We start from the raw sequence: 24373 nt of genomic DNA, 5'->3' as shown, positions 1-24373 counted from the left end.
TCCATAAAAAAAATTATTTGCTTTCCATCCATCCATCCAAATACTTTTCAGAGAGGTTAGGTGTGAAATCATGTGACAACCAACATCTAAAATCATGTCTAGGGATTTATTTGGTAGACAATACAAACAGGTAAAACATTACAAAGAACAGTTAATGAAACAACTCAAAAGCCATCAGATGTAATTTAGTAGAACATGACATATTTTGGCAGTAAAAAAAATAAAAGAATAAAAAACAGTTCATATCAACAACAACAAATTGGCCTACAATGCAATTGCTTACGCATTTATCTGGAGTTTAGTTGCAAAGCCTGTATCAACATAATATTTAAATCACCGTTAGTAGTTTATTTCTGCAGTGGCCCGTGTCATCTGAGGACAGGAAATGCTGTTGTTGCTGTTTTCTATAGTGGTTTAATAATAACATTTCAGAACGGACTCTACTCTAATAACAATATATTCTTACAAGCCATGTTATTTACACGTGGGGAACTTGGTAGCTGTGTGATACACTATGAAACAGAACACATTGCTGTAGATACACTATGAAACAGAACACATTGCTGTAGATACACTATGAAACAGAACACATTGCTGTAGATACACTATGAAACAGAACACATTGCTGTAGATACACTATGAAACAGAACACATTGCTGTGTGATACACTATGAAACGGAACACATTGCTGTGTGATACACTATGAAACGGAAGATACTGCTACTCTCAAGGACAGGACTGGGTTTACACATGGTTTATTTGCATATTAAACTCCATGATGTTGTTAGGAACCAGCTAGTGAAACACATCCTTTACACTTTGCCTTATCTCTGACGTCTCTGTGCCTGCGTTTGCCCCACGCGATCCGAAGCGCTGACTCAGTTCTGCCAACAACACTGAGCAGCAGGATTTCTGTGGGGAGGGGAGAGGAAAGAGATGGGAAGGGGAGAGGAGAGAGATGGGAGGGGAGGGAAGAGAGGGAGGGAGAGGAGGGGAGAGAGATGGGAGGGGAGGGGAGAGAGATGGGAGGGAGAGGAGAGAGATGGGAGGGAGGGAAAGAGAGGGGAGGGGAGAGGAGGGGAGAGAGATGGGAGGGGAGGAGAGAGAGATGGGAGGGAGAGGAAAGAGAGGGAGAGGGAAAGAGATGGGAGGGAGAGGAGGAGGGAGAGGAAAGAGATGGGAGAGGAGAGGGAGGGGAGGGGAGAGGAAAGAGATGGGAGGGGAGAGAGAGAGATGGGAGGGGAGAAAGAGAGGGGAGGGAGAGGAGGGGAGAGAGATGGGAGGGGAGGGAGGGGAGAGAGATGGGAGGGGAGAGGAAAGAGAGGGGAGGGGAGAGGAAAGAGAGGGGAGGGAAAGAAAGGGGAGGGGAGAGGAGAGAGATGGGAGGGAAGAGAGATGGGAGGAGGGAGAGAGATGGGAGGGAGAGGAAAGAGAGGGAGGGAGAGAGAAGGGAGGGGAGGGAAAGAGAGGAGGGAGAGAGATGGGAGGGGGAAAGAGGGGGAGAGAGATGGGAGGGGAGGGGAGAGGAGAGAGATGGGAGGAGAGAGATGGGAGGGGAGAGGAGGGGAAAGAGAGGGGAGGGGAGAGAGATGGGAGGGGAGGGGAGAGAGATGGGAGAGAGATGGGAGGGGAGAGGAGGGGAAAGAGAGGGGAGAGGAGAGAAAAGAGAGGGGAGACAGGAGAGGGGAGGAGGGTAGGAGAGGAAGTAAGCGGAATTGTGGGAGAACAATTATTGTATTGGCTTTCAATACTCGTGTAGATTTGAAAATTCCAATAAACAGAATGTATTTTTAAAAGGTCCATTCTTTATCCGCTCCTCATGTCCCCTTACCTTCTGGACCTTGGCTTGATTGCGGGCCTTGGAGGCAAGCTCCAGGAGGGCCATAAGGAGTCCCATGCCCAACCCCAGGGCCAGGAGCAGGAAGAGGCCCTTCAGGAGCTGGGGCTGGAGGGCCTGTGGGACATGGCCCCCCTCCGGCATGCAGCTGTTGGCCCACCACTTACTCTGCAGGTAGGCCAACTCCCCAGACTCACTCAGTTGCAGTATGGCCACCGTTATGTTTTTCATCAATGGAAAACCTGACGGGAGAGAGAGGGAAGGAGGGAGGAGGAGGGTGGGAGAAAGAGAGACAGGGAGGAGGGTGGGAGAGAAAGAGAGACAGGGAGGAGGGTGGGAGAGAGAGACGGGGAGGAGGGTGGGAGAGAGAGACGGGGAGGAGGGTGGGAGAGAGAGGCGGGGAGGAGGGTATTAGAGAGAGACAGGGAGGAGGGTGGGAGAGAGAGACAGGGAGGAGGGTGGGAGAGAGAGATGGGGAGGAGGGTGGGAGAGAGACGGGGTAGAAGGGTGGGAGAGAGAGACGGGGAGGAGGGTGGGAGAGAGAGACGGGGAGGAGGGTGGGAGAGAGAGACGGGGAGGAGGGTGGGAGAGAGAGACGGGGAGGAGGGTGGGAGAGAGAGACGGGGAGGAGGGGGGGAGAGAGAGATGGGGAGGAGGAAGGGAGAGAGAGACAGGGGGAGGGTGGGAGAGAGACGGGAGGAGGGTGGGAGAGAGAGACAGGGAGGAGGGTGGGAGAGAGAGACGGGGAGGAGGGTGGGAGAGAGAGACGGGAGGAGGGTGGGAGAGAGAGACGGGGAGGAGGGTGGGAGAGAGAGACGGGGAGGAGGGTGGGAGAGAGAGACGAGAGGAGGGTGGGAAGAGCGGAGGAGGGTGGGAGAGAGAGACGAGGAGGAGGGTGGGAGAGAGAGACGGGGAGGAGGGTTGGAGAGAGAGACGGGGAGGAGGGTGGGAGAGAGAGACGGGGAGGAGGGTGGGAGAGAGAGACGGGGGAGGAGGGTGGGAGAGAGACGGGGAGGAGGGTGGGAGAGAGAGACGGGGAGGAGGGTGGGAGAGAGAGACGGGGAGGAGGGTGGGAGAGAGAGACGGGGAGGAGGGTGGGAGAGAGAGACGGGGAGGAGGGTGGGAGAGAGAGACGGGGGAGGAGGGTGGGAGAGAGAGACGAGGAGGAGGGTGGGAGAGAGAGACAGGGAGGAGGGTGGGAGAGAGGGAGACATGGATTAGAGAGAGACAGGGAGGAGAGAGAGACAGGGAGGCGAGAGAGACAGGGAGGAGGGTGGGACAGGGAGGAGAGAGAGACAGGGAGGAGGGTGGGACAGCAAGAGAGAAAGGATTTAGTGTGTGAGTATTTTATGTGAGAGCGTATGCGTGTGTGTATCAAGTGAAGAATTGCACTTCAAATACTTCAGATACTCACCACCACAGCAGGTCACCCATAAAAACATACAGACAACATTCCCAATGTTCCTTTATTGACAGCACAGCTTTCCATATATCCGGTCCAACTATGGGGTGTACTGTGGATACAGCTACTAGGGGCTCACCTAGGCGTACTGTGGATCCAGCTACTAGGGGCTCACCTAGGGGTGCTGCGATGCTGTACCCTCTCATGGCGATGAGTTCGCTGCTGCGGATCGGGTTGCAGTAGCGAGCCACAGCCAGGTCCAGAGATGCTGCCTCGCCAATAAAGGCGTAGTTGCCTTCCCGGGTGCGTCGATTTCCCTCTTCCACAGAAGCCACACAACTCTTCTTCCTCTGCATGTGCTGGTAGATGCGTCGGTAGGTGGGGTTGTTGGAGTTCTGGAAATGTCGGAATCGGAACCGTATAAATGCAAAATCGGTCAGATTGTTTTAGGCTGGTGCTGTTGAGACATAAGCGGCTCTAGTTGTAGGTTTCATCCGGAAACCCGCCATGGAAGGGAATGAACAGGTACAGATGAGAAAATACATTTATTGACTTCCATTATGGAGCCAGATACCTGCCAAAAGGTTTAAAGTACGTATCGTTAGGATCGTAAGAAAATCCATATGTAAATTGTTAGGATCGTAAGAAAAACCATGCGTGAAACATGAAACATAAACGTTAAAATAGATCTGTAAACGTACATACTCTATGTTACGACTACGAATGAACATTTACACGTTCAGTTCTTACTTTACGTCTCCCTTTACTCGGTTACAGATCTTTTTTATGCGTACACATTTTTGTCAGTAATGTGGCATCTGCAAAGGACATGAACTGAACATAGCTAGTCGAAGTTAGCTAGTCGAAGTTAGCTAGTCAATCAAGCAACTCTAGCCCAGACGTTAGAGTTGCTTTCCAGCTTCCGGTTTCATTTCCAAAATAAAAGTCTAGAGCCTGTTTTAGAACTGCATTCAATAACAACGTTATACCATTAGATGACATAGTATAGGCTTGGGCTTTCAGCAAATGACTTGTGTGAGAATGATAAAGAAACAGAAGAGCCTTGAATAACCGCCTGAGCTGCAAAATATAAAGTAAATATGATTTAGGCCTATTCCGCTATCTAGATATGCCATGCTGTTGTGTGTTATTTAATGGCCATATCATTGCATCATTTCTTTTTATAGCCGCGTGGGGCTACTGTGGTGATCATGTAACCTAATGAATCATACTTTTTCCAGTATTTGGGAGCACGGACTGTAGGCCTTATATTAGACATTTTGACTGTTGTATTAGTGAATTCCACTCTGTATGTAGGCTTGTTATAGCCATTCGCGTTGCACAACCCCGTCACGCAGAGGCTATATCCATATCAATAAATGAGACAAAACAGAATATTGATTAAGTCTACAAGTTGAAGGTGTCTTGCGGAATCATTTCAGAACTCTATTTGTGTTTAATAACTGTTTGTATTACAGGGCTCCCCTTAAAAAGAGACCCTAGCTCACAGGCCTCGAAATATAGCCTCTAAACACATTTTAAACAAAATAGTTGAAGAAGCACGTGCAGAGGGTGATAGGGAAAAGAGATCTGGCAATAAGAATAGGCTATAGATAGTATTGACCATTTGGGACTCCTTGGTTATTTAGCTCAGGACACGTTATAGCCAAGACTTAATCAATATTTTATTGATATGGATATAGGCTCTGCGTGATATGGTTATGCAACGCAAACCCTAAATTGGAATAGGCCTAAATAAAAAATTGAATTATTAAAGTGATAGGCTAAAGAACTTTGGAGAATTTAGATCATTTTTAATACACACGGATGCCAATAAACAAATGGATAAGACTGTTCTATTCTCTTTGATTTAGTTCCCATTGCAACTCAGACAAATGACAATGGATGACATACTGACTGACTGAACTGAATGAAGGATGAATTAAATGTTCAAATATGTTGGAATGCCGAGTTGCACGCATCATGCATGCTCTGCACTTTATTTGTCTAGTAGGCAAATAGGCCTACATTAGGGTATAATAACTCTATGACTGCATGCCTCTAGAATGGCATCTTCTGAGGCTGAGGGGTGCTTTTCTGAAGGCGCATGGTGCTGTGGTGCTGCACGGAGATCACAAGCTCTTCAACAGAGCAGCAGTGTCGCGATGGAGGGCATAGCCTATACGGAGACTACCTAAGACCACTGCAACAGAGTTATTGTAAAGTGTGGGAATAAGCTTATGCCAGATTTAGTCTACGTTTAACCTCTCCCTTGTTCATTTCAAAGTCCATATGTTCATGACTCCATTTATGTAAATCATGTCAAATTATTTTACATTCATATTAACCCCTCCTACAGAATATGCTTTGGCAAGATTTTGAGTGATGAAATACATTTCTAAATATTCTGTTGAAAGAATTATAAGACTCCAGTGGTCATACATAATTCATAGATTCACCAAACATCTATTATTATTCTATGGTTCATTATTCCTGGTATATACTACTGGTTATGATTGCAGACAGAGCCCAGAGAATGGGATGGTGCAATACTGAATATGTCATATTTTGACAAGGTGCATGCATGGGGATGTCCACGTCACCCAGAGATATGCCCATGCTGTAGAGATACACTTAGCGGACTGAAACTTCACTGTTGTAGGAATAATACAGCTAGTGCTATCTAGACTTGCGCTGGCAAACAAATCCATTACATTAGCTACCTAAATGTGAAGTAAACTCAACTGAGGAGTAGTAGAGAATGGAGACTTAACTTGAAAACCTGCAGGATACCTCTTTCCGGTTTCCCTGACTTTTTAATACTGTATGCTTGTTCGGGTAGCACTCATCACAGGCCGTTTGGTGTACGTTTTTTTTGTTGGTGAGAAGAAACTGCCAAAACTCTGAAAGGTATTATTGTACGTCAGAATTGCAACACAAGATTTGTTTCACGCATGGCTTTTCTTACGATCCTAACAATTTACGTATGGATTTTCATACGATCCTAACGATACGTACATTCAACCTTTTGGCAGGTATCTGGCTCCATACTCCATTGACGTTTACTAAAGGAATACTTGTGTGGTTTCTTTTTCTTTTTAAAGCGACACATACTTTGAAAAAGTTGAACGTGGATCCCCCTTCGACTGTTCCGTAGTCGATGACGTCCTGTTTGGCCAGCTCCTCAAAGTTATTCACCGAGACGTGCTTGGAGTCTGAGCGTAGCATGGCGTTAAAGTTGCTGAAGTAGCAGGCAAGGAGCACCACCGCAAACACCCACCAGAAGGCGCTGATAACGCGACCAGACAGGCCTTTAGGGTGTGGGCCAGCACCTGAGAACGCAAGACATACACATACATTATGTTTAATTTAATTATATGATTGAAACATATAAATGGGACGGTTCACTTGAAAACATTTGTGGAACTATACTGTTGGGTATACTGCTTTCTTCTTAAGAAACTCAAACTTTTTATTCCTGTCACTCCACTTCTTCTGGACTACACTAGAAAGTGTGCAAGCATTCATGTCTTCCTTATTCGTCTTAGTTTTCTCTTAAGCTGAGCAATGTAGAAAATGTTTTTAAAAATAACTTAAAGATTATATAGATTTCTCATGCATGTGAGATTAATAACACCTGCTGCTTTGGTTAGAAGCTCAATTAGACAAATTATTTCAACTTTTTTCTTATTGTGTATCTTTTTGGTTCTATGTTACTTTCAGGGACAATAAAGATGGAGATTGGTTGACTTGAATTCAGAGGTAAAGGAAAGGAACCAAAATCCTGGTCTAGACAATCCTTGTCTGAATAGCAGGAACATTAACCCCTGTCCAGACTGGGTAGACTGGCGACCATATTTAGTGTACCCACAGTAAAGAAGACTATATTTCTATGGTCTTCTAGACTCTTCTTTGCCAAAATAGCATGGCTCTGTTTTACATGTGACTTGGAAGCAGCGGTTTGACTCAGGGGGCGATTTGGCTTATAGCTGCGTTACCTTGCAGGGTCAGGGCTCCGGTGATGTACCAGAAGCTGTGCAGGAGGGTGAAGCTGTGTTCGTTTGTCTCGGGGTCTGCCCACTCACAGGGGCTTATCCTGGGGTGGGCAGAAAAACAAAGTGAGCAATGAGATCTATCTTCTTCATTGTCTGGACAGTGGCCAAACGACATTCTTACAAAGGACAAATTAGCAACGCAGTTTCTACTTCCATCGACCTACTCTACTTTCAACTACAATCTTCCACGCTATGTTTGGTATACTTGACGTACGTTGCCTATATGTTTCATAGCATTACGCATAATTTGTATGTTGACATCTTTTTATGCAAGGGGTGAATCCTAACTTCTATTTACATGTAAGTCATATTCTCACTTAGTCTCATTGATTTCAATGGATGACTAAGTGAAATTCGACTTAAGTGGAAGTTAGGATTCCCCCGAAGCGCCTAGGGTTGATAGCTAGCTAGCAGTTTGATTTGGAATGGGGCCAAGGAGATAATGATATCTCACATGAAAATAAATGCATAGGCCCGTCTAAGGCCGGAGATGATCATATTATCTCACCTGGCCACCAGATACATGCAGAGGCCGGTCTAAGGCCGGAAATGATCATATTATCTCACCTGGCCACCAGATACATGCAGAGGCCGGTCTAAGGCCGGAAATGATCATATTATCTCACCTGGCCACCAGATACATGCAGAGGCCGGTCACCAGGAAGGCCAGGAGGACGCCCACCCACATCTCTGTAGAGAAGGGGAAGAGGAAGCTGAGGGAGTGGCTCTCCTCGGAGCCCAGGTCCTTGCTCAGGATGAAACCAATGCCCATCTGCATGAAGGGAGTGCTCATCTCCACCCTCTGCTCCCTGGTCGCTGTGAGGGTCAGAGGCGCAACCGCCAGTTCGGCTTCCTGATAGATAGAAGGAGACAAGAGCAGGCACACACAGACACAGGAGTAGGGTAAAAACAAACAGGAGTAGTGACACACAGCGTGCGTGAGTATATAGCCATGCAGGGCCTACTTTACACAAGTCTGAATGACTTAACCAATTCCCCAGCGTACCATATACCACCACCTGCTACCTTCTGTCCAGGTCACTCACCCCTCGGACCACCTCCCCGATCATCCCCAGCCAGTTGCCGCTCTCGTCCTGTTGCCCGTATTTTCCATCCTTCACCAGGTGCACATTGTACTTGAAGTCCAACTTTTTGGCGAGCTCCGCGAGCAGGTCAATGCAGTACCCCTCCAGCTCAGACCCTTTGGTCATAGTGTATGGTTCTTGCTGGTGGGAGAGAATCCGATAAGTGGATCATATTTTAAAACATGCATACTAGCATAGAGTTACAAAAAATTACTAGAGTGGTTTTGTCATAGACACTCATAACACAAGAATATGCTGATAATGGCAGCCATCTTGGTCAGGGATACATTCAAATGAGTCTAATTGAATGGCAGTGTCATGTCGCGTTACAACATTGAGAGCATAACGACATGGGGACTGATCTAAAATGGTGGAATCTAGTGTGAGACGTCATGCGAGATCTATACTGAACAAAAATATAAAACACAACATGCAACAATTTCAACAATTTTACTGAGTTACAGTTCATATAAGGAAATCAGTCAATTTAAATAAATTAATTAGGCCCTAATCTATGGATTTCACATGACTGGGCAATGGCGCAGCCATGTGTGGGCCTGGGAGGGCATAGGCCCGCCCACTTGGTTGCAAGGCCCACCAACTGGGGAGCCAGGCCCACCCACTGGGGAGCAAGGCCCACCCACTGGGGTGCCAGGCCCACCCACTTGGTTGCCAGGCCCACCCACTTGGTTGCCAGGCCCACCCACTGGGGAGCCAGGCTGACCCACTGGGGAGCCAGGCCCACCCACTGGGGAGCCAGGCCCACCCACTTGGTTGCAAGGCCCACCCACTTGGTTGCAAGGCCCACCCACTGGGGAGCCAGGCCCACCCACTGGGGAGCCAGGCCCACCAAATCAGAATGAGTTTTTCCCCACATAAGGGCTTTATTACAGACAGAAATACTCCTCAGTTTCATCAGCTGTCCGGGTAGCTGGTCTCAGACGATCCCGCAGGTTAAGAAACGGATGTGGAGGCCCTGGGCTGGCGTGGTTACATGTGGTCTGTGGTTGTGAGGCTGGTTGGACGTACTGCCAAATTCTCTAAAACGACGTTGGAGGCAGCTTATGGTAGAGAAATGAACATTCAAATCTCTGGCAACAGGTCTGGTGGACATTCCTGCAGTCAGAATGCAAATTGCACGCTCCCTCAAAACATCTGTGGCATTGTGTTGTCTGACAAAACTACACATTTCAGAGGGGCCTTTTATTGTCCCCAGCACAAGGTGTGCCTGTGTAAGGATCATGCTGTTTAATCAGCTGCACCTGGCAGGTGGATAGATCATCTTGGCAAAGGAGAAATGCTCACCAACAGGGGTGTCAGCAAATTTGTGCACAAAATATGAGATAAATAATGTGCGAATGGAACATTTCTGGGATCTTTTATTTCACCTCATGAAACATGGGACCAACACTTTACATGTTGTGTTTATATTTTTGTTCTGTATATGATAAGCTGCTTTAACACAGCCATCCTGAGAACCCAATTCTGTCCACACTCACTTTTACATGTGACTAATGTCAGATTTGCGCATTCACACCGTTGTATCCTCTGAAATAGCACACAGATGCAATGCTCATTTCCTGCCATTGTTCCTTTAAATTTGAGGGTGGTTGTCATGGTAACGGCAGGTAAACTGAGCGTCCAGACTGAGGTCAGATATGAAACATCAGAATCGTATCAGGATTGAGAACCACATGAATGTGGAATAAAATCGGAACTCAAAAGATCAGATTCCATGTGGTTTTTGCCATTTAAACATTTTTGGGAAAAAGTCTAATAGGTATCAGATATTTCAAAACATCGGAATTGGGCTGCCTGTGTAAACGCAGCCACAGTGTTGTTCGAACAAGTGTAGCCAATTAAACTCATTTGATCAGAGGAGTCATTATGATGAAATATGAAAATGAATATGTCTGCTGTATGTAAGATGATATGCATAACAACAATTATGATTGTGATAAGTATTAGCATGCTGTACAGTCGTGGTCAAAAGTTTTGAGAATGACACAAGTATTGGTCTTCACAAAGTTCGCTGCTTCAGTGTTATGAGATATTTTTGTCAGATGTTACTATGGTATACTGAAGTATAATTACAAGCATTCCATAAGTGTCAAAGGCTTTTATTGACAATTACATTAAGTTTATGCAAAGAGTCAATATTTGCAGTGTTGACCCTTCTTTTTCAAGACCTCTGCAATCCGCCCTGGCATGCTGTCAATTAACTTCTGGGCCACATCCTGACTGATGGCAGCCCATTCTTGCATAATCAATGCTTGGAGTTTGTGGGTTTTTGTTTGTCCACCCGCCTCTTGAGGATCGACTACAGGTTCTCAATGGGATTAAGGTCTGGGGAGTTTCCTGGCCATGGACCCAAAATGTCAATGTTTTGTTCCCCGAGCCGCTTAGTTATCACTTTTGCCTTATAGCAAGGTCCTCCATCATGCTGGAAAAGGCATTGGTCGTCACCAAACTGTTCTTGGATGGTTGGGAGAAGTTGCTCTCGGAGGATGTGTTGGTACCATTCTTTATTGATGGCTGTGTTCGTAGGCTAAATTGTGAGTGAGCCCACTCCCTTGGCTGAGAAGCAACCCCACACATGAATGGTCTCAGGATGCTTTACTATTGGCATGGCACAGGACTGATGGTAGCGCTCACCTTGTCTTCTCTGGACAAGGTGTTTTCCGGATGCCCCAAACAATCGGAAAAGGGGATTCATCAGAGAAAATGACTTTACCCCAGTCCTCAGCAGTCCAATCCCTGTACCTTTTGCAGAATATCAGTCTGTCCCTGATGTTTTTCCTGGAGAGAAGTGGCTTCTTTGCTGCCCTTCTTGACACCAGGCCATCCTCCAAAAGTCTTCGCCTCACTGTGCGTGCAGATGCACTCACACCTGCCTGCTGCCATTCCTGAGCAAGCTCTGCACTGGTGGTGCCCCGATCCCGCAGCTGAATCAACTTTAGGAGACGGTCCTGGCGCTTGCTGGACTTTCTTGGGCGCCCTGAGGCCTTCTTCACAACAATTTAACCTCTCTCCTTGAAGTTCTTGATGATCCGATAAATGGTTGATTTAGGTGCAATCTTACTAGCAGCAATATCCTTGCCTGTGAAGCCCTTTTTGTGCAAAGCAATGATGACGGCACGTGTTTCCTTGCAGGTAACCATGGTTAACAGAGGAAGAACAATGATTTCAAGCACTACCCTCCTTTTAAAGCTTCCAATCTGTTATTCTAACTCAATCATTATGACTGAGTGATCTCCAGCCTTGTCCTCGTCAACACTCTCACCTGTGTTAATGAGAGAATCACTGACATGATGGTAGCTGGTCCTTTTGTGGCAGGGCTGAAATGCAGTGGCATTTTTGGAATGAAGTTCATTTTCATGGCAAAGAGGGACTTTGCAATTAATTGCAATTCATCTTATCACTCTTCATGACATTCTGGAGTATATGCAAATTGGCATAATCAAAACTGAGGCAGCAGACTTCGTGAAAAATTGTATGTGTGTCATTCTCAAAACTTTTGACCACAACTATATATATAAAAATAATACCTTACCAATATAGTGGTGACAGATAACACCGGGGGCCCTGGAACGACAAAAAGAAAAAACATGCAAATGTCTACACACTGCTATTTAGTGTGTCTGGGTAAATTTGTATATATACAGTACCAGTCAGAAGTTTGGACACACCTACTCATTCAAGGGTTTTTCTTTATTTTTACTATTTTCTACATTGTAGAATAATAGTGAAGACATCAAAACTATGAAATAACACATATGGAATCATGTAGTAACCAAAAAAGTGTTAAACAAATCAAAATATATTTTATATTTCAGACAAGATTGCACCTAAATGTCAGAATAATAGTAGAGAGAATAATTTATTTCAGCTTTTATTTCATTCATCACATTCCCAGTGGATCAGAAGTTTACATACACTCAATTAGTATTTGGTAGCATTGCCTTTAAATTGTTTAACTTGGGTCAAACATTTCGGGTAGCCTTCCACAAGCTTCCCACAATAAGTTGGGTGAATTTTGGCCCATTCCTCCTGACAGAGCTGGTGTAACTGAGTCAGGTTTGTAGGCCTCCTTGCTCGCACACGCTTTTTCAGTTCTGCCCACACATTTTCTATAGGATTGAGGTCAGGGCTTTGTGATGGCCACTCCAATACCTTGACTTTGTTGTCCTTAAGCCATTTTGCCACAACTTTGGAAGTATGCTTGGGGTCATTGTCCATTTGGAAGACCCATTTGCGACCAAGCTTTAACTTCCTGATGTCTTGAGATGTTGCTTCAATATATCCACATAATTTTCCTTCCTCATGATGCCATCTATTTTGTGAAGTGCACCAGTCCCTCCTGCAGCAAAGCACCCCCACAGCATGATGCTGCCACCCCGGTGCTTCACAGTTGGGATGGTGTTCTTCGGCTTGCAAGGGTCCCCCTTTTTCCGACAAAAATAACAATGGTCTTTATGGCCAAACAGTTCTATGTTTGTTTCATCAGACCAGAGGACATTTCTCTAAAAGGTACGATCTTTGTCCCCATGTGCAGTTGCAAACCTTAGTCTGGCTTTGTTATGGCAGTTTTGGAGCAGTGGCTTCTTCCTTGCTCAGCGGCCTTTCAGGTTATGTCGATATAGGACTCGTTTTACTGTGGATATAGATACTTTTGTACCTGTTTCCTCCAGCATCTTCACAAGGTCATTTGCTGTTGTTCTGGGATTGATTTGCACTTTTCGCACCAAAGTACATTCATCTCTAGGACACAGAACTCCTTCCTGAGCGGTATGACGGCTGCGTGGTTTTATGGTGTTTATATTTGCGTACTATTGTTTGTACAGATGAACGTGGTACCTTCAGGCGTTTGGAAATTGCTCCCAAGGATGAACCAGACTTGTGGAGGTCTACCATTTTTTTCTGAGGTCTTGGCTGATTTCTTTTGATTTTCCCATGATGTCAAGCAAAGAGGCACTGAGTTTGAAGGTAGGCCTTGAAATACATCCACAGGTACACCTCCAATTGACTCAAATGATGTCAATTAGCCTATCAGAAGCTTCTAAAGCCATGACGTCATTTTCTGGAATTTTGCAAGCTGTTTAAAGGCACAGTCAACTCAGTGTATGTAAACTTCTGACCCACTGGAATTGTGATACAGTGAATTATAAGTGAAAAAATCTGTCTTACAATTGTTGGAAAAATTACTTGGGTCATGCACAAAGTAGATGTCCTAACCGACTTGCCAAAACTATAGTTGTTAACAAGACATTTGTGGAGTGGTTGAAATGACTCCAACCTAAGTGTATGTAAACTTCCGACTTCAACTGTATAAACAGTGGCGTGCAAAAGTATTTACCCCCCTTGGCATTCTTCCTATTTTGTTGCCATACAACCTGGAATTAAAATGGATTTTGTGGGGGGTTTGTATCATTTGATTTACACAACATGCCTACCACTTTGAAGATGCAAAATGTTTTTTTGTGTGAAACAAACAAGAAAGAAGACAAAAAAATGGAAAACTTGAGCGTGCATAACTATTCACCTCCCCAAAGTTAATACTTTGTAGAGCCACCTTTTGCAGCAATTACAGCTGCAAGTCTCTTGGGGTATGTCTCTATAAGCTTGGCACAACTAGCCACTGGGATTTTTGCCCATTCTTAAAGGCAAAACTGCTCCAGCTCCTTCAAGTTGGATGGGTTCCGCTGGTGTACAGCAATCTTTAAGTCATACCACAGATTCTCAATTGGATTGAGGTTTGGGCTTTGACTAGGCCATTCCAAGACATTTAAATGTTTCCCCTTAAACCACTAGAGTGTTGCTTTAGCAGTATGCTTAGGGTCATTGTCCTGCTGGAAGGTGAACCTCCGTCCCAGTCTCAAATCTCTGGAAGACTGAAACAGGTTTCCCTCAAGAATTTCCCTGTATTTAGCGCCATCCCCACAGCATGATGCTGCCACCACCATGCTTCACTGTGGGGATGGTGTTGTCGGGGTGATGAGAGGTGTTGGGTTTGCGCCAGACATAGCGTTTTCCTTGATGGCCAAAAAGCTCAATTTTAGTCTCATCTGACCAGAGTACCTTCTTCCATATGTTTGGGGAGTCTCCCACATGGCTTTTGGCAAACACCAAACGTGTTTGCTTATTCTTCTCTTTAAGCAATGGCTTTTTTTCTGGCCACTCTTCCGTAAAGCCCAGCTCTGTGGAGTGTACGGCTTAAAGTGGTACTGTGGACAGATACTCCAATCTCCGCTGTGGAGCTTTGCGGCTCCTTCAGGGTTATCTTTGGTCTCTTTGTTGCCTCTGATTAATGCCCTCCTTGCCTGGTCCGTGAGTTTTGGTGGGCGGCCCTCTCTTGGCAGGTTTGTTGTGGTGCCATATTCTTTCAATTTTTAAATAATGGATTTAATTGTGCTCCGTGGGATGTTCAAAGTCTCTGATTTTTTAACCCAACCCTGATCTGTACTTCTCCACAACTTTGTCCCTGACCTGTTTGGAGAGCTCCTTGGTCTTCATGGTGCCGCTTGCTTGGTGGTGCCCCTTGTTTTGTGGTGTTGCAGACTTTGGCGCCTTTCAGAACAGGTGTATATATATATATATATATATATATATATATATATATATATATATATATATATATCATATACAGTGGGGAGAACAAGTATTTGATACACTGCCGATTTTGCAGGTTTTCCTACTTACAAAGCATGTAGAGTTCTGTAATTTTTATCATAGGTACACTTCAACTGTGAGAGACGGAATCTAAAACAAAAATCCAGAAAATCACATTGTCAGATTTTTAAGTAATTAATTTGCATTTTATTGCATGACATAAGTATTTGATCACCTACCAACCAGTAAGAATTCTGGCTCTCACAGACCTGTTAGATTTTCTTTAAGAAGCCCTCCTGTTCTCCACTCATTACCTGTTTTAACTGCACCTGTTTGAACTCGTTACCTGTATAAAAGACACCTGTCCACACACTCAATCAAACAGACTCCAACCTCTCCACAATGGCCAAGACCAGAGAGCTGTGTAAGGACATCAGGGATAAAATTGTAGACCTGCACAAGGCTGGGATGGGCTACAGGACAATGGGCAAGCAGCTTGGTGAGAAGGCAACAACTGTTGGCGCAATTATTAGAAAATGGAAGAAGTTCAAGATGACGGTCAATCACCCTTGGTCTGGGGCTCCATGCAAGATCTCACCTCGTGGGCCATCAATGATCATGAGGAAGGTGAGGGATCAGCCCAGAAGTACACGGCAGGACCTGGTCAATGACCTGAAGAGAGCTGGGACCACAGTCTCAAAGAAAACCATTAGTAACACACTACGCCGTCATGGATTAAAATCCTGCAGCACACGCAAGGTCCCCCTGCTCAAGCCAGCGCATGTCCAGGCCCGTCTGAAGTTTGCCAATGACCATCTGGATGATCCAGAGGAGGAATGGGAGAAGGTCATGTGGTCTGATGAGACAAAAATAGAGCTTTTTGGTCTAAACTCCACTCGCCGTGTTTGGAGGAAGAAGAAGGATGAGTACAACCCCAAGAACACCATCCCAACCGTGAAGCATGGAGGTGGAAACATCATTCTTTGGGGATGCTTTTCTGCAAAGGGGACAGGACGACTGCACCGTATTGAGGGGAGGATGGATGGGGCCATGTATCGCGAGATCTTGGCCAACAACCTCCTTCCCTCAGTAAGAGCATTGAAGATGGGTCGTGGCTGGGTCTTCCAGCATGACAACGACCCGAAACACACAGCCAGGGCAACTAAGAAGTGGCTCTGTAAGAAGCATCTCAAGGTCCTGGAGTGACCTAGCCAGTCTCCAGACCTGAACCCAATAGAACATCTTTGGAGGGAGCTGAAAGTCCGTATTGCCCAGCGACAGCCCCGAAATCTGAAGGATCTGGAGAAGGTCTGTATGGAGGAGTGGGCCAAAATCCCTGCTGCAGTGTGTTTCCAACCTGGTCAAGACCTACAGGAAACATATGATCTCTGTAATTTTAAACAAAGGTTTCTGTACCAAATATTAAGTTCTGCTTTTCTGATGTATCAAATACTTATGTTTTGCAATAAAATGCAAATTAATTACTTAAAAATCATACAAATGTGATTTTCTGGATTTTTGTTTTAGATTCCGTCTCTCACAGTTGAAGTGTAGCTATGATAATTACAGACCTCTACATGCTTTGTAAGTAGGAAAACCTGCAAAATTGGCAGTGTATCAAATAGTCAGCTACCAATTGTGCAAGTTCTCCCACTTAAAAAGATGAGAGAGGCCTGTAATTTTCATCATAGGTACACGTCAACTATGACAGACAAAATGAGAATATTTTTTCCAGAAAATCACATTGTAGGATTTTTAATGAATTTATTTGTAAATTATGGTGGAAAATAAGTATTTGGTCAATAACAAAAGTTTCTCAATACTTTGTTATTTACCCTTTGTTGGCAATGACACAGGTCAAACATTTTCTGTAAGTCTTCACAAGGTTTTCACACACTGTTGCTGGTATTTTGGCCCATTCCTCCATGCAGATCTCCTCTAGAGCAGTGATGTTTTGGGGCTGTCGCTGGGCAAACACAGACTTTCAACTCCCTCCAAAGATTTTCTATGGGGTTGATATCTGGAGACTGGCTAGGCCACTCCAGGACCTTGAAATGCTTCTTACGAAGCCACTCCTTCGTTGCCCGGCGGTGTGTTTGGGATCATTGTCATGCTGAAAGACCCAGCCACGTTTCATCTTCAATGCCCTTGCTGATGGAAGGAGGTTTTCACTCAAAATCTCACGATACATGGCCCCATTCATTCTTTCCTTTACACGGATCAGTCGTCCTGGTCCCTTTGCAGAAAAACAGCCCCAAAGCATGATGTTTCCACCCCCATGCTTCACAGTAGGTATGGTGTTCTTTGGATGCAACTCAGCATTATTTGTCCTCCAAACACGACGAGTTGAGTTTTTACCAGAAAGTTATATTTTGGTTTCATCTGACCATATGACATTCTCCCAATCCTCTTCTGGATCATCCAAATGCACTCTAGCAAACTTCAGACGGGCCTGGACATGTACTGGCTTAAGCAGGGGGACACGTCTGGCACTGCAGGATTTGAGTCCCTGGCGACGTAGTGTGTTACTGATGGTAGGCTTTGTTACTTTGGTCCCAGCTCTCTGCAGGTCATTCACTAGGTCCCCCGTGTGGTTCTGGGATTTTTGCTCACCGTTCTTGTGATCATTTTGACCCCACGGGGTGAGATCTTGCGTGGAGCCCCAGATCGAGGGAGATTATCAGTGGTCTTGTATGTCTTCCATTTCCTAATAATTGCTCCCACAGTTGATTTCTTCAAACCAAGCTGCTTACCTATTGCAGATTCAGTCTTCCCAGCCTGGTGCAGGTCTACAATTTTGTTTCTGGTGTCCTTTGACAGCTCTTTGGTCTTGGCCATAGTGGAGTTTGGAGTGTGACTGTTTGAGGTTGTGGACAGGTGTCTTTTATACTGATAACAAGTTCAAACAGGTGCCATTAATACAGGTAACGAGTGGAGGACAGAGGAGCCTCTTAAAGAAGAAGTTACAGGTCTGTGAGAGCCAGAAATCTTGCTTGTTTGTAGGTGACCAAATACTTATTTTCCACCATAATTTGCAAATAAATTCATTAAAAATCCTACAATGTGATTTTCTGGAAAAAAAATTCTCAATTTGTCTGTCATAGTTGACGTGTACCTATGATGAAAATTACAGGCCTCTCTCATCTTTTTAAGTGGGAGAACTTGCACAATTGGTGGCTGACTAAATACTTTTTTTCTCCACTGTATGTATGTATGTATGTATGTATGTATGTATGTATGTATGTATGTATGTGTATATATATATATATATATATATATATATATATATATATATATCACACACACACTGAGATCATGTGACACAGATTGCATACAGGTGGACTTTATTTAACAAATTATGTGACTTCTGAAGAGAATTGTTTGCACCAGATCTTATTTAGGGGCTTCATAGCAAAGGGGGTGTATACATATGCACGCACCACTTTTCCGTTATTTATTTTTTACATTTTTTTGAAACAAGTTTTTTTTTTTTTTTCACTTCACCAATTTCGACTATTTTGTGTATGTCCATTACATGAAATAAAAATAAAAATCCATTTAAATTACAGGTTGTAATGCAACAAAATAGGAAAAAACGCCAAGCGGGATGAATACTTTTGCAAGGCACAGTATATGTATGTGTGTGTGTTTTATTGTCACAAACACATACACCAGATCGGTGCAGTGTAAAGTGTTGTTTTACAGGGTCAGCCATAGTAGTACTGTGCCCCTGGAGCAAAATAGGGTTAAGTGCCTTGCTCAAGGGCACATCGATCGATTTTTCACCTTGGCGGCTCGGGTATTCGAACCAGCAACCGTTACTGGCCAAATGCTCTAAGCTCTAGGCTACCTGCCACCCCTATGAAATATAATTTGAGATATTACTGAATAATAGGATTCAACGTAAATCCCTTCTCCCGGCCTTGCTTTGGTTAATTTGCTTTGTCTGGTTGAAAAACGAATAGGAGTGGCTTGAGGGCTTCTAATGAAGCATATCATCATGCCATGTTCTGCTTGGTCCTCTCTTCCAACTTCAGGAGATAGGACCCAAGAGCTAGGATGGAAGACAATGGCAGTATTGTACAGCAGCTTTCTACAGAGACTTCTTTCTCTTCCATTTTGGGGGCAATGCAGTGGGACAGTAATGGGGTACCACAGGGCTGTTTCAAACCCCCTTTGGTGAGACTAAAGTGGGGTCCTACCCACCCCGCTCTTCCCTAAAGACATGTTCTGGAACCAACCCCCCCTTCCAACCCCTCCACCAGAAGAGGGAAAGTCACCCTTCCAATCCCTGTCCCTCTTTTAGACATTATGCATGGCACTCAAACTTGTTTTCCTTGCCGTCGACTGACTGTGACCAAAGGCATTTCAGCGTGTCCGCTTCAGGACCTAACAAGCCCTGCCAAAGTTGGAGGCGGGGAAGCGGAGGTACCGGCACAGTCGGGGTGCTCCCTTGGTATCGTATGGTGTAAGTGACACACATCAACAGTAATTTGTAAAAAGACCACTGGCATCGACCTACAAGCCCATGGAGATGCCGGTCATGTTGCGGGCCTGCCCCGAGCCATTGATTTCAAGCTCAATTTATTTATTACACTTTTTTGTTGGCCGTGGCAGGCATCCTCTCGGATGGCTTGTGAGAAATGGCCGGCTGCCAGATCTGATGCGGCTCTGGCGCTTTGATCGGGCTCCAGCCGTCCAGCCTCGGTCAATGGGAAGAGTCAGATGTCAAGACACTAACCATTTTGGGGTGCCCTCCCGCAGGCTAAAACATGCTGGGATGCTGGAAGACTTTCAAAGGCTGGACTCCAGGCTGGTTCTATTAAAGCTGAACAACTCTACAAGAGACCATTGCCTGCCACAGTTGTGGTACAGTATGTTTTCTGAACGTATTCACTTCATTCTCAACACTTTTCCCCCAAAGTCCTATAAATAACCTAAAATAGTTCAGAGGCGTCTTGACTCCTTATACATTAGACCACTAGGGGTCACTATAGTAAAATGGTTAATGAGTACCATAATACAGTAGCAGGGAGGAAGTGATACTGGGAGATTTTTAATTGTTTCTAATAACCTGCCCAGGGACTCAGCCTGGTCTCATAGACTAGAAATAACATAGTAAATGTAAATCTGGGACACTCAAATTAGTATGATATGTTATGTTTGGTATGGTTACATAAGACAGAAGGTTACTTAAGGCAAAAACGAAAGGAAGGTGGTTGGTCGGGGTGGATGGGTGGGCGTATAACGCAAATGTCTAGCAACCCAAAGATTGCGTGTTTAAATCTCATCATGGACACCTTTAGCATTTTAGCAACTTTTCAACTACTTACTACTTTTTAGCTGCTTAGCATGTTAGCTAACCCTTCCCCTTTAACCTAATTCCTACACTTAACCCTTAACCTAACCTAGCTAACATTAGCAAGCTAGCTAACATTAGCCACCTAGCTAACGTTAGCCACAACAAATTAGAATTTGTAACATATCACACGTGTTACAAATTCGTAACATATTGTACGTTTCATAAATTCGTAACACATAAGAATAGTCCACCACCCAAAGGACATCCAGCCAACTTGACACAACTGTGGGAAGCATTGGAGTCAACATGGGCCAGCATCCCTGTGGAATGCTTTCGACACCTTGTAGTCCATGCCCAGACAAATTTGAGGCTGTTCTGAGGGCAAAGGTGGGTGCAAATCAATATTAGGAAGGTGTTCCTAATGTTTTGTACACTCAGTGTATACCTTGTGATATATTTATATTTACCTGCAGTGCAAAACCCAGCTAGCAGTGCCACCGCACACACAACCGATCCAATAAACGCTTTCATGTCGTCACTTTCTGCACCTGAGAATTAAAAAGGCGACACCACAGTTTCAGTGACAAAAGTTAAACAGTATAATACATTTGTACATATTTTACTTTGTTGATTAGAAGCTCACGAATTTCAGTTTGTATCGACGTGAGTGTGATAGAAACGTGAACTTTCACATTGTGAGCTGAGTGTGTCAAATTAACCAAGTTAACCAAATTTACAATTACTCTAGAAATCATAATAATATCCAGAGGTCAAATAAATGAGCAAACATTTCTAAAAACCTGTTTTCGCTTTGTCATTATGGGGTATTTTGTGTAGATTGATGAAGATTTTTTATTTTTATTTAATCAATTTTAGAATAAGGAAGTAACATAACAAAATGTGGAAAAAGTCAAGGGGTCTGAATATTTTCCCAATGCACTGTGTATATATATATATATATATATATATATATATATATATATATATATATGCACAGACAGTGTAGACATGTGCCCACTAGGTTTTGATGTCTTCACTATTATTATACAATGTAGAAAATAGTAAAAATAAAGAAAAACCTTTGAATGAGTAGGTGTGTACAAACTTTTGACTGGTACTGATATATATATATATTACATTTAATCGGATTGAGGGTAATATTGGCTCAGGGTATAGCAATTGGATTCTATGTAGCATTTTTTAACAAACACTGTTTTAACACTTAGTGCTAACCAAGGACAATGCTTTCCAAATGGTGTGTTGGGACTCACTGACGGACCATGCCTAGAGACTTACTGACGGACCATGCCTAGAGACTTACTGACGGACCATGCCTAGAGATTTACTGACGGACCATGCCTAGAGACTTACTGACGGACCATGCCTAGAGACTCACTGACGGACCATGCCTAGAGACTTACTGACGGACCATGCCTAGAGACTCACTGACGGACCATGCCTAGAGACTCACTGACGGACCATGCCTAGAGACTCACTGACGGACCATGCCTAGAGACTTACTGACGGACCATGCCTAGAGACTTACTGACGGACCATGCCTAGAGACTTACTGACGGACCATGCCTAGAGACTTACTGACGGACCATGCCTAGAGACTTACTGACGGACCATGCCTAGAGACTCACTGACGGACCATTTCTAGAGACTTACTGACGGACCATGCCTAGAGACTCACTGACGGACCATGCCTAGAGACTCACTGACGGACCATGCCTAGAGACTTACTGACGGACCATGCCTAGAGACTCACTGACGGACCATGCCTAGAGACTCACTGACGGACCATGCCTAGAGACTCACTGACGGACCATGCCTAGAGACTCACTGACGGACCATGCCTAGAGACTCACTGACGGACCATGCCTAGAGACTCACTGACGGACCATGCCTAGAGACTCACTGACGGACCATGCCTAGAGACTCACTGACGGACCATGCCTAGAGACTCACTGACGGACCATGCCTAGAGACTCACTGACGGACCATGCCTAGAGACTCACTGACGGACCATGCCTAGAGACTCACTGACGGACCATGCCTAGAGACTGGGTTGTAGTTACAACACATGGTTGGGTCTATCTGGTTAGTCTCAAGGTTCAAATTCTACTTTATTTCTAATAAAAACATTGGACGTCCTACACCAGAATTTCACAATAAGTTCTAATTTGGGGGTCATAATGCAAAGGAACTATAATAGACCTCATCTCATGGCACGTACGCTTATTAATATATGACAAATGGAAGAGAAAAAAGTTTCAAAATGCTTTTAGGACGTACATCATCAATAAGATGCTGCTATCAACATTCACTGTAAAAGTAAATAGTACTGTCTGAATAATCTAAGGAAAAAGTCCAATAAGGATTCCTTACCTTAGATGTTCCGTCCTACGTGGTAGAGAAGTAGTCAATGGAGAGGGACGGTTGGGTGCAGTGCAAGGAGGGAGGGGGGGTTGCAGATATCACACCCACACACATCCCACATTTATAAAGGGGTTGGACATGGAAGGAGGATATTTGGAGGACAGCGAGTTGCGTCCCAATAATCTCTCCTTTCTCCCAAAGTGTGCACTTGTTCACTTCCCTTGGTACAAATGCTAGCAAGCAGCTTTATAGAGTGCTGCACATCGAGATGGCCAGGCACGTTGTCAGGTTACATAAGAGCCCCCAACATCTCCCTATTTAAGTCGATGTGTAACAATCCAGTAATAATTGTATTTCTATGATCTCTAGACTCGATCCCGTCTGTACACTGTGATCACATCAACTCAACCAAGTAGGAGGTCACTGTGACCGGTTCTCTTAATTGGAACTACAGGTCACGAGTCTTGGATTGGTGCACACTAGCAATTTAGAGTGATGCATATCAAGATGGCAAGGCTTGTTTTTGTCAGGTTACACAAGAGTCCCTCTCATCCCGCCTTTCCCCTTAACAAAAAACAAAACAGTATTGGCAGCCAATGGAACAGATACTGTTCCCAGAAATCAGGGGGGTGAGTGGCGCAATGAGGGGAAGATTTCTGACCCTGACGAATCCTTCGGGAATCATCAGGAGGTTGGAACTAGAGGGAAGATATGTGGTCGCTGAAAACAAGTGTCCTATTCTTGAAGCGAACTCTAAAAGGAGCTTACTGGCAGAAGAACAGTGCTTGAGAGGGAGAGATTACTGTTAGTAGAATAATTATTTTGAGGAAGTGGCCAGAGTTAGTGCATGAGGCAGAATAACGGATTTAAAAAAGATGGACTGATGAGTAACTAGTCGTTTTTGTCCTATAGGTTAATTGGTAAAGAGCTGCATGAAGGTTCAACATGTTTATTTTGGTATTGGGAGGTGTTTGCTTGTTCGGTTACTTCATGTTAATCCCCTTGACACCATCCAAGAGACTAGAATTACTCCACTATTCAGAGAAGTACTTATTAGGTACCCAAGCAGCCCCTGTTCAAATTAACTAAAGAGATTAACACAGAGCAATTAACTCCTTTTTAATGTTGTATACTTTGGAGGAATACCTGGGACTCTTGCAACAGAAGGTGAATTCATACAGAGGAGTTCAGTCTTATAAACTTTATTTACTTAATTCCACACATCTCAATTTCTTCCAGAGAAATCCAAAAGTTGTGAGCTCGGAGTCATGGGGGGCTGGAGTTTGGTGTGGGGCATTCAAGCCCCTGTGACATCATTCCCTCAGTTCAGTAGTGACTCAATAGAGCTCCAGACTTTGGTTGGAGGGCTGAACCATGGCCAATCGACTGGATAAATACGGTTTGAAGAGGGGAGTCGAAGTGCCCTCGGAATCCTAATGAAGCGGTCTTTTGTGAAGCCTTTCACAGTACAAAACAAGAGGCCGGGCTATAGCCAACAGCTCCACCAGAGGTGTCCGTTGCCTTGGCAACCCCAGACAAAAAAAAATGTTGATGGTCGACTGTTGTCCGTTGAGTGACAGGTCAGTACAGCGAAAGTATAAATGAGGCTTTAACCGTCTAAACACTATGCTTCACAAACCACTTAAGCAATGTCATACATAAAAGAGTGATATAAAATACCCTTACATCTGGTGCTTTGCC

At 44.6% G+C, this 24373-nt stretch overlaps 1 protein-coding gene across 3 annotated transcripts; it reads right to left on the bottom strand.

Moving 5' to 3' along the window:
- Positions 1-92: 92 nt before the first annotated feature.
- Positions 93-22756, bottom strand: LOC121537684 (probable glutamate receptor). Of its 3 annotated transcripts, none has more exons than XM_041845276.2 (10): positions 22682-22756; positions 20758-20838; positions 11933-11997; positions 8341-8520; positions 7921-8147; positions 7238-7335; positions 6354-6571; positions 3415-3634; positions 1832-2079; positions 93-912 (listed from the first exon to the last, which is right to left on the bottom strand). In XM_041845276.2, the coding sequence occupies exons 2-10, from the start codon at positions 20819-20821 to the stop codon at positions 796-798; spliced, it is 1437 nt and encodes a 478-aa protein (XP_041701210.2). In that variant the 5' UTR covers positions 20822-20838; positions 22682-22756; the 3' UTR covers positions 93-795. The 3 variants fall into 3 exon arrangements, with proteins under 3 accessions (XP_041701210.2, XP_041701211.2, XP_041701212.2); XM_041845277.2 differs by having other exon boundaries at positions 11933-11964; XM_041845278.2 differs by lacking the exons at positions 11933-11997; positions 22682-22756 and having other exon boundaries at positions 20758-20827.
- Positions 22757-24373: the final 1617 nt, after the last annotated feature.

This window comes from Coregonus clupeaformis, chromosome 24 (assembly GCF_020615455.1).
Source record: "Coregonus clupeaformis isolate EN_2021a chromosome 24, ASM2061545v1, whole genome shotgun sequence".
Taxonomy (NCBI): domain Eukaryota; kingdom Metazoa; phylum Chordata; class Actinopteri; order Salmoniformes; family Salmonidae; genus Coregonus; species Coregonus clupeaformis.
The sequence above is the reverse complement of the archived record's forward strand: the minus strand, read 5'-3'. Positions and strand labels throughout refer to the sequence as shown.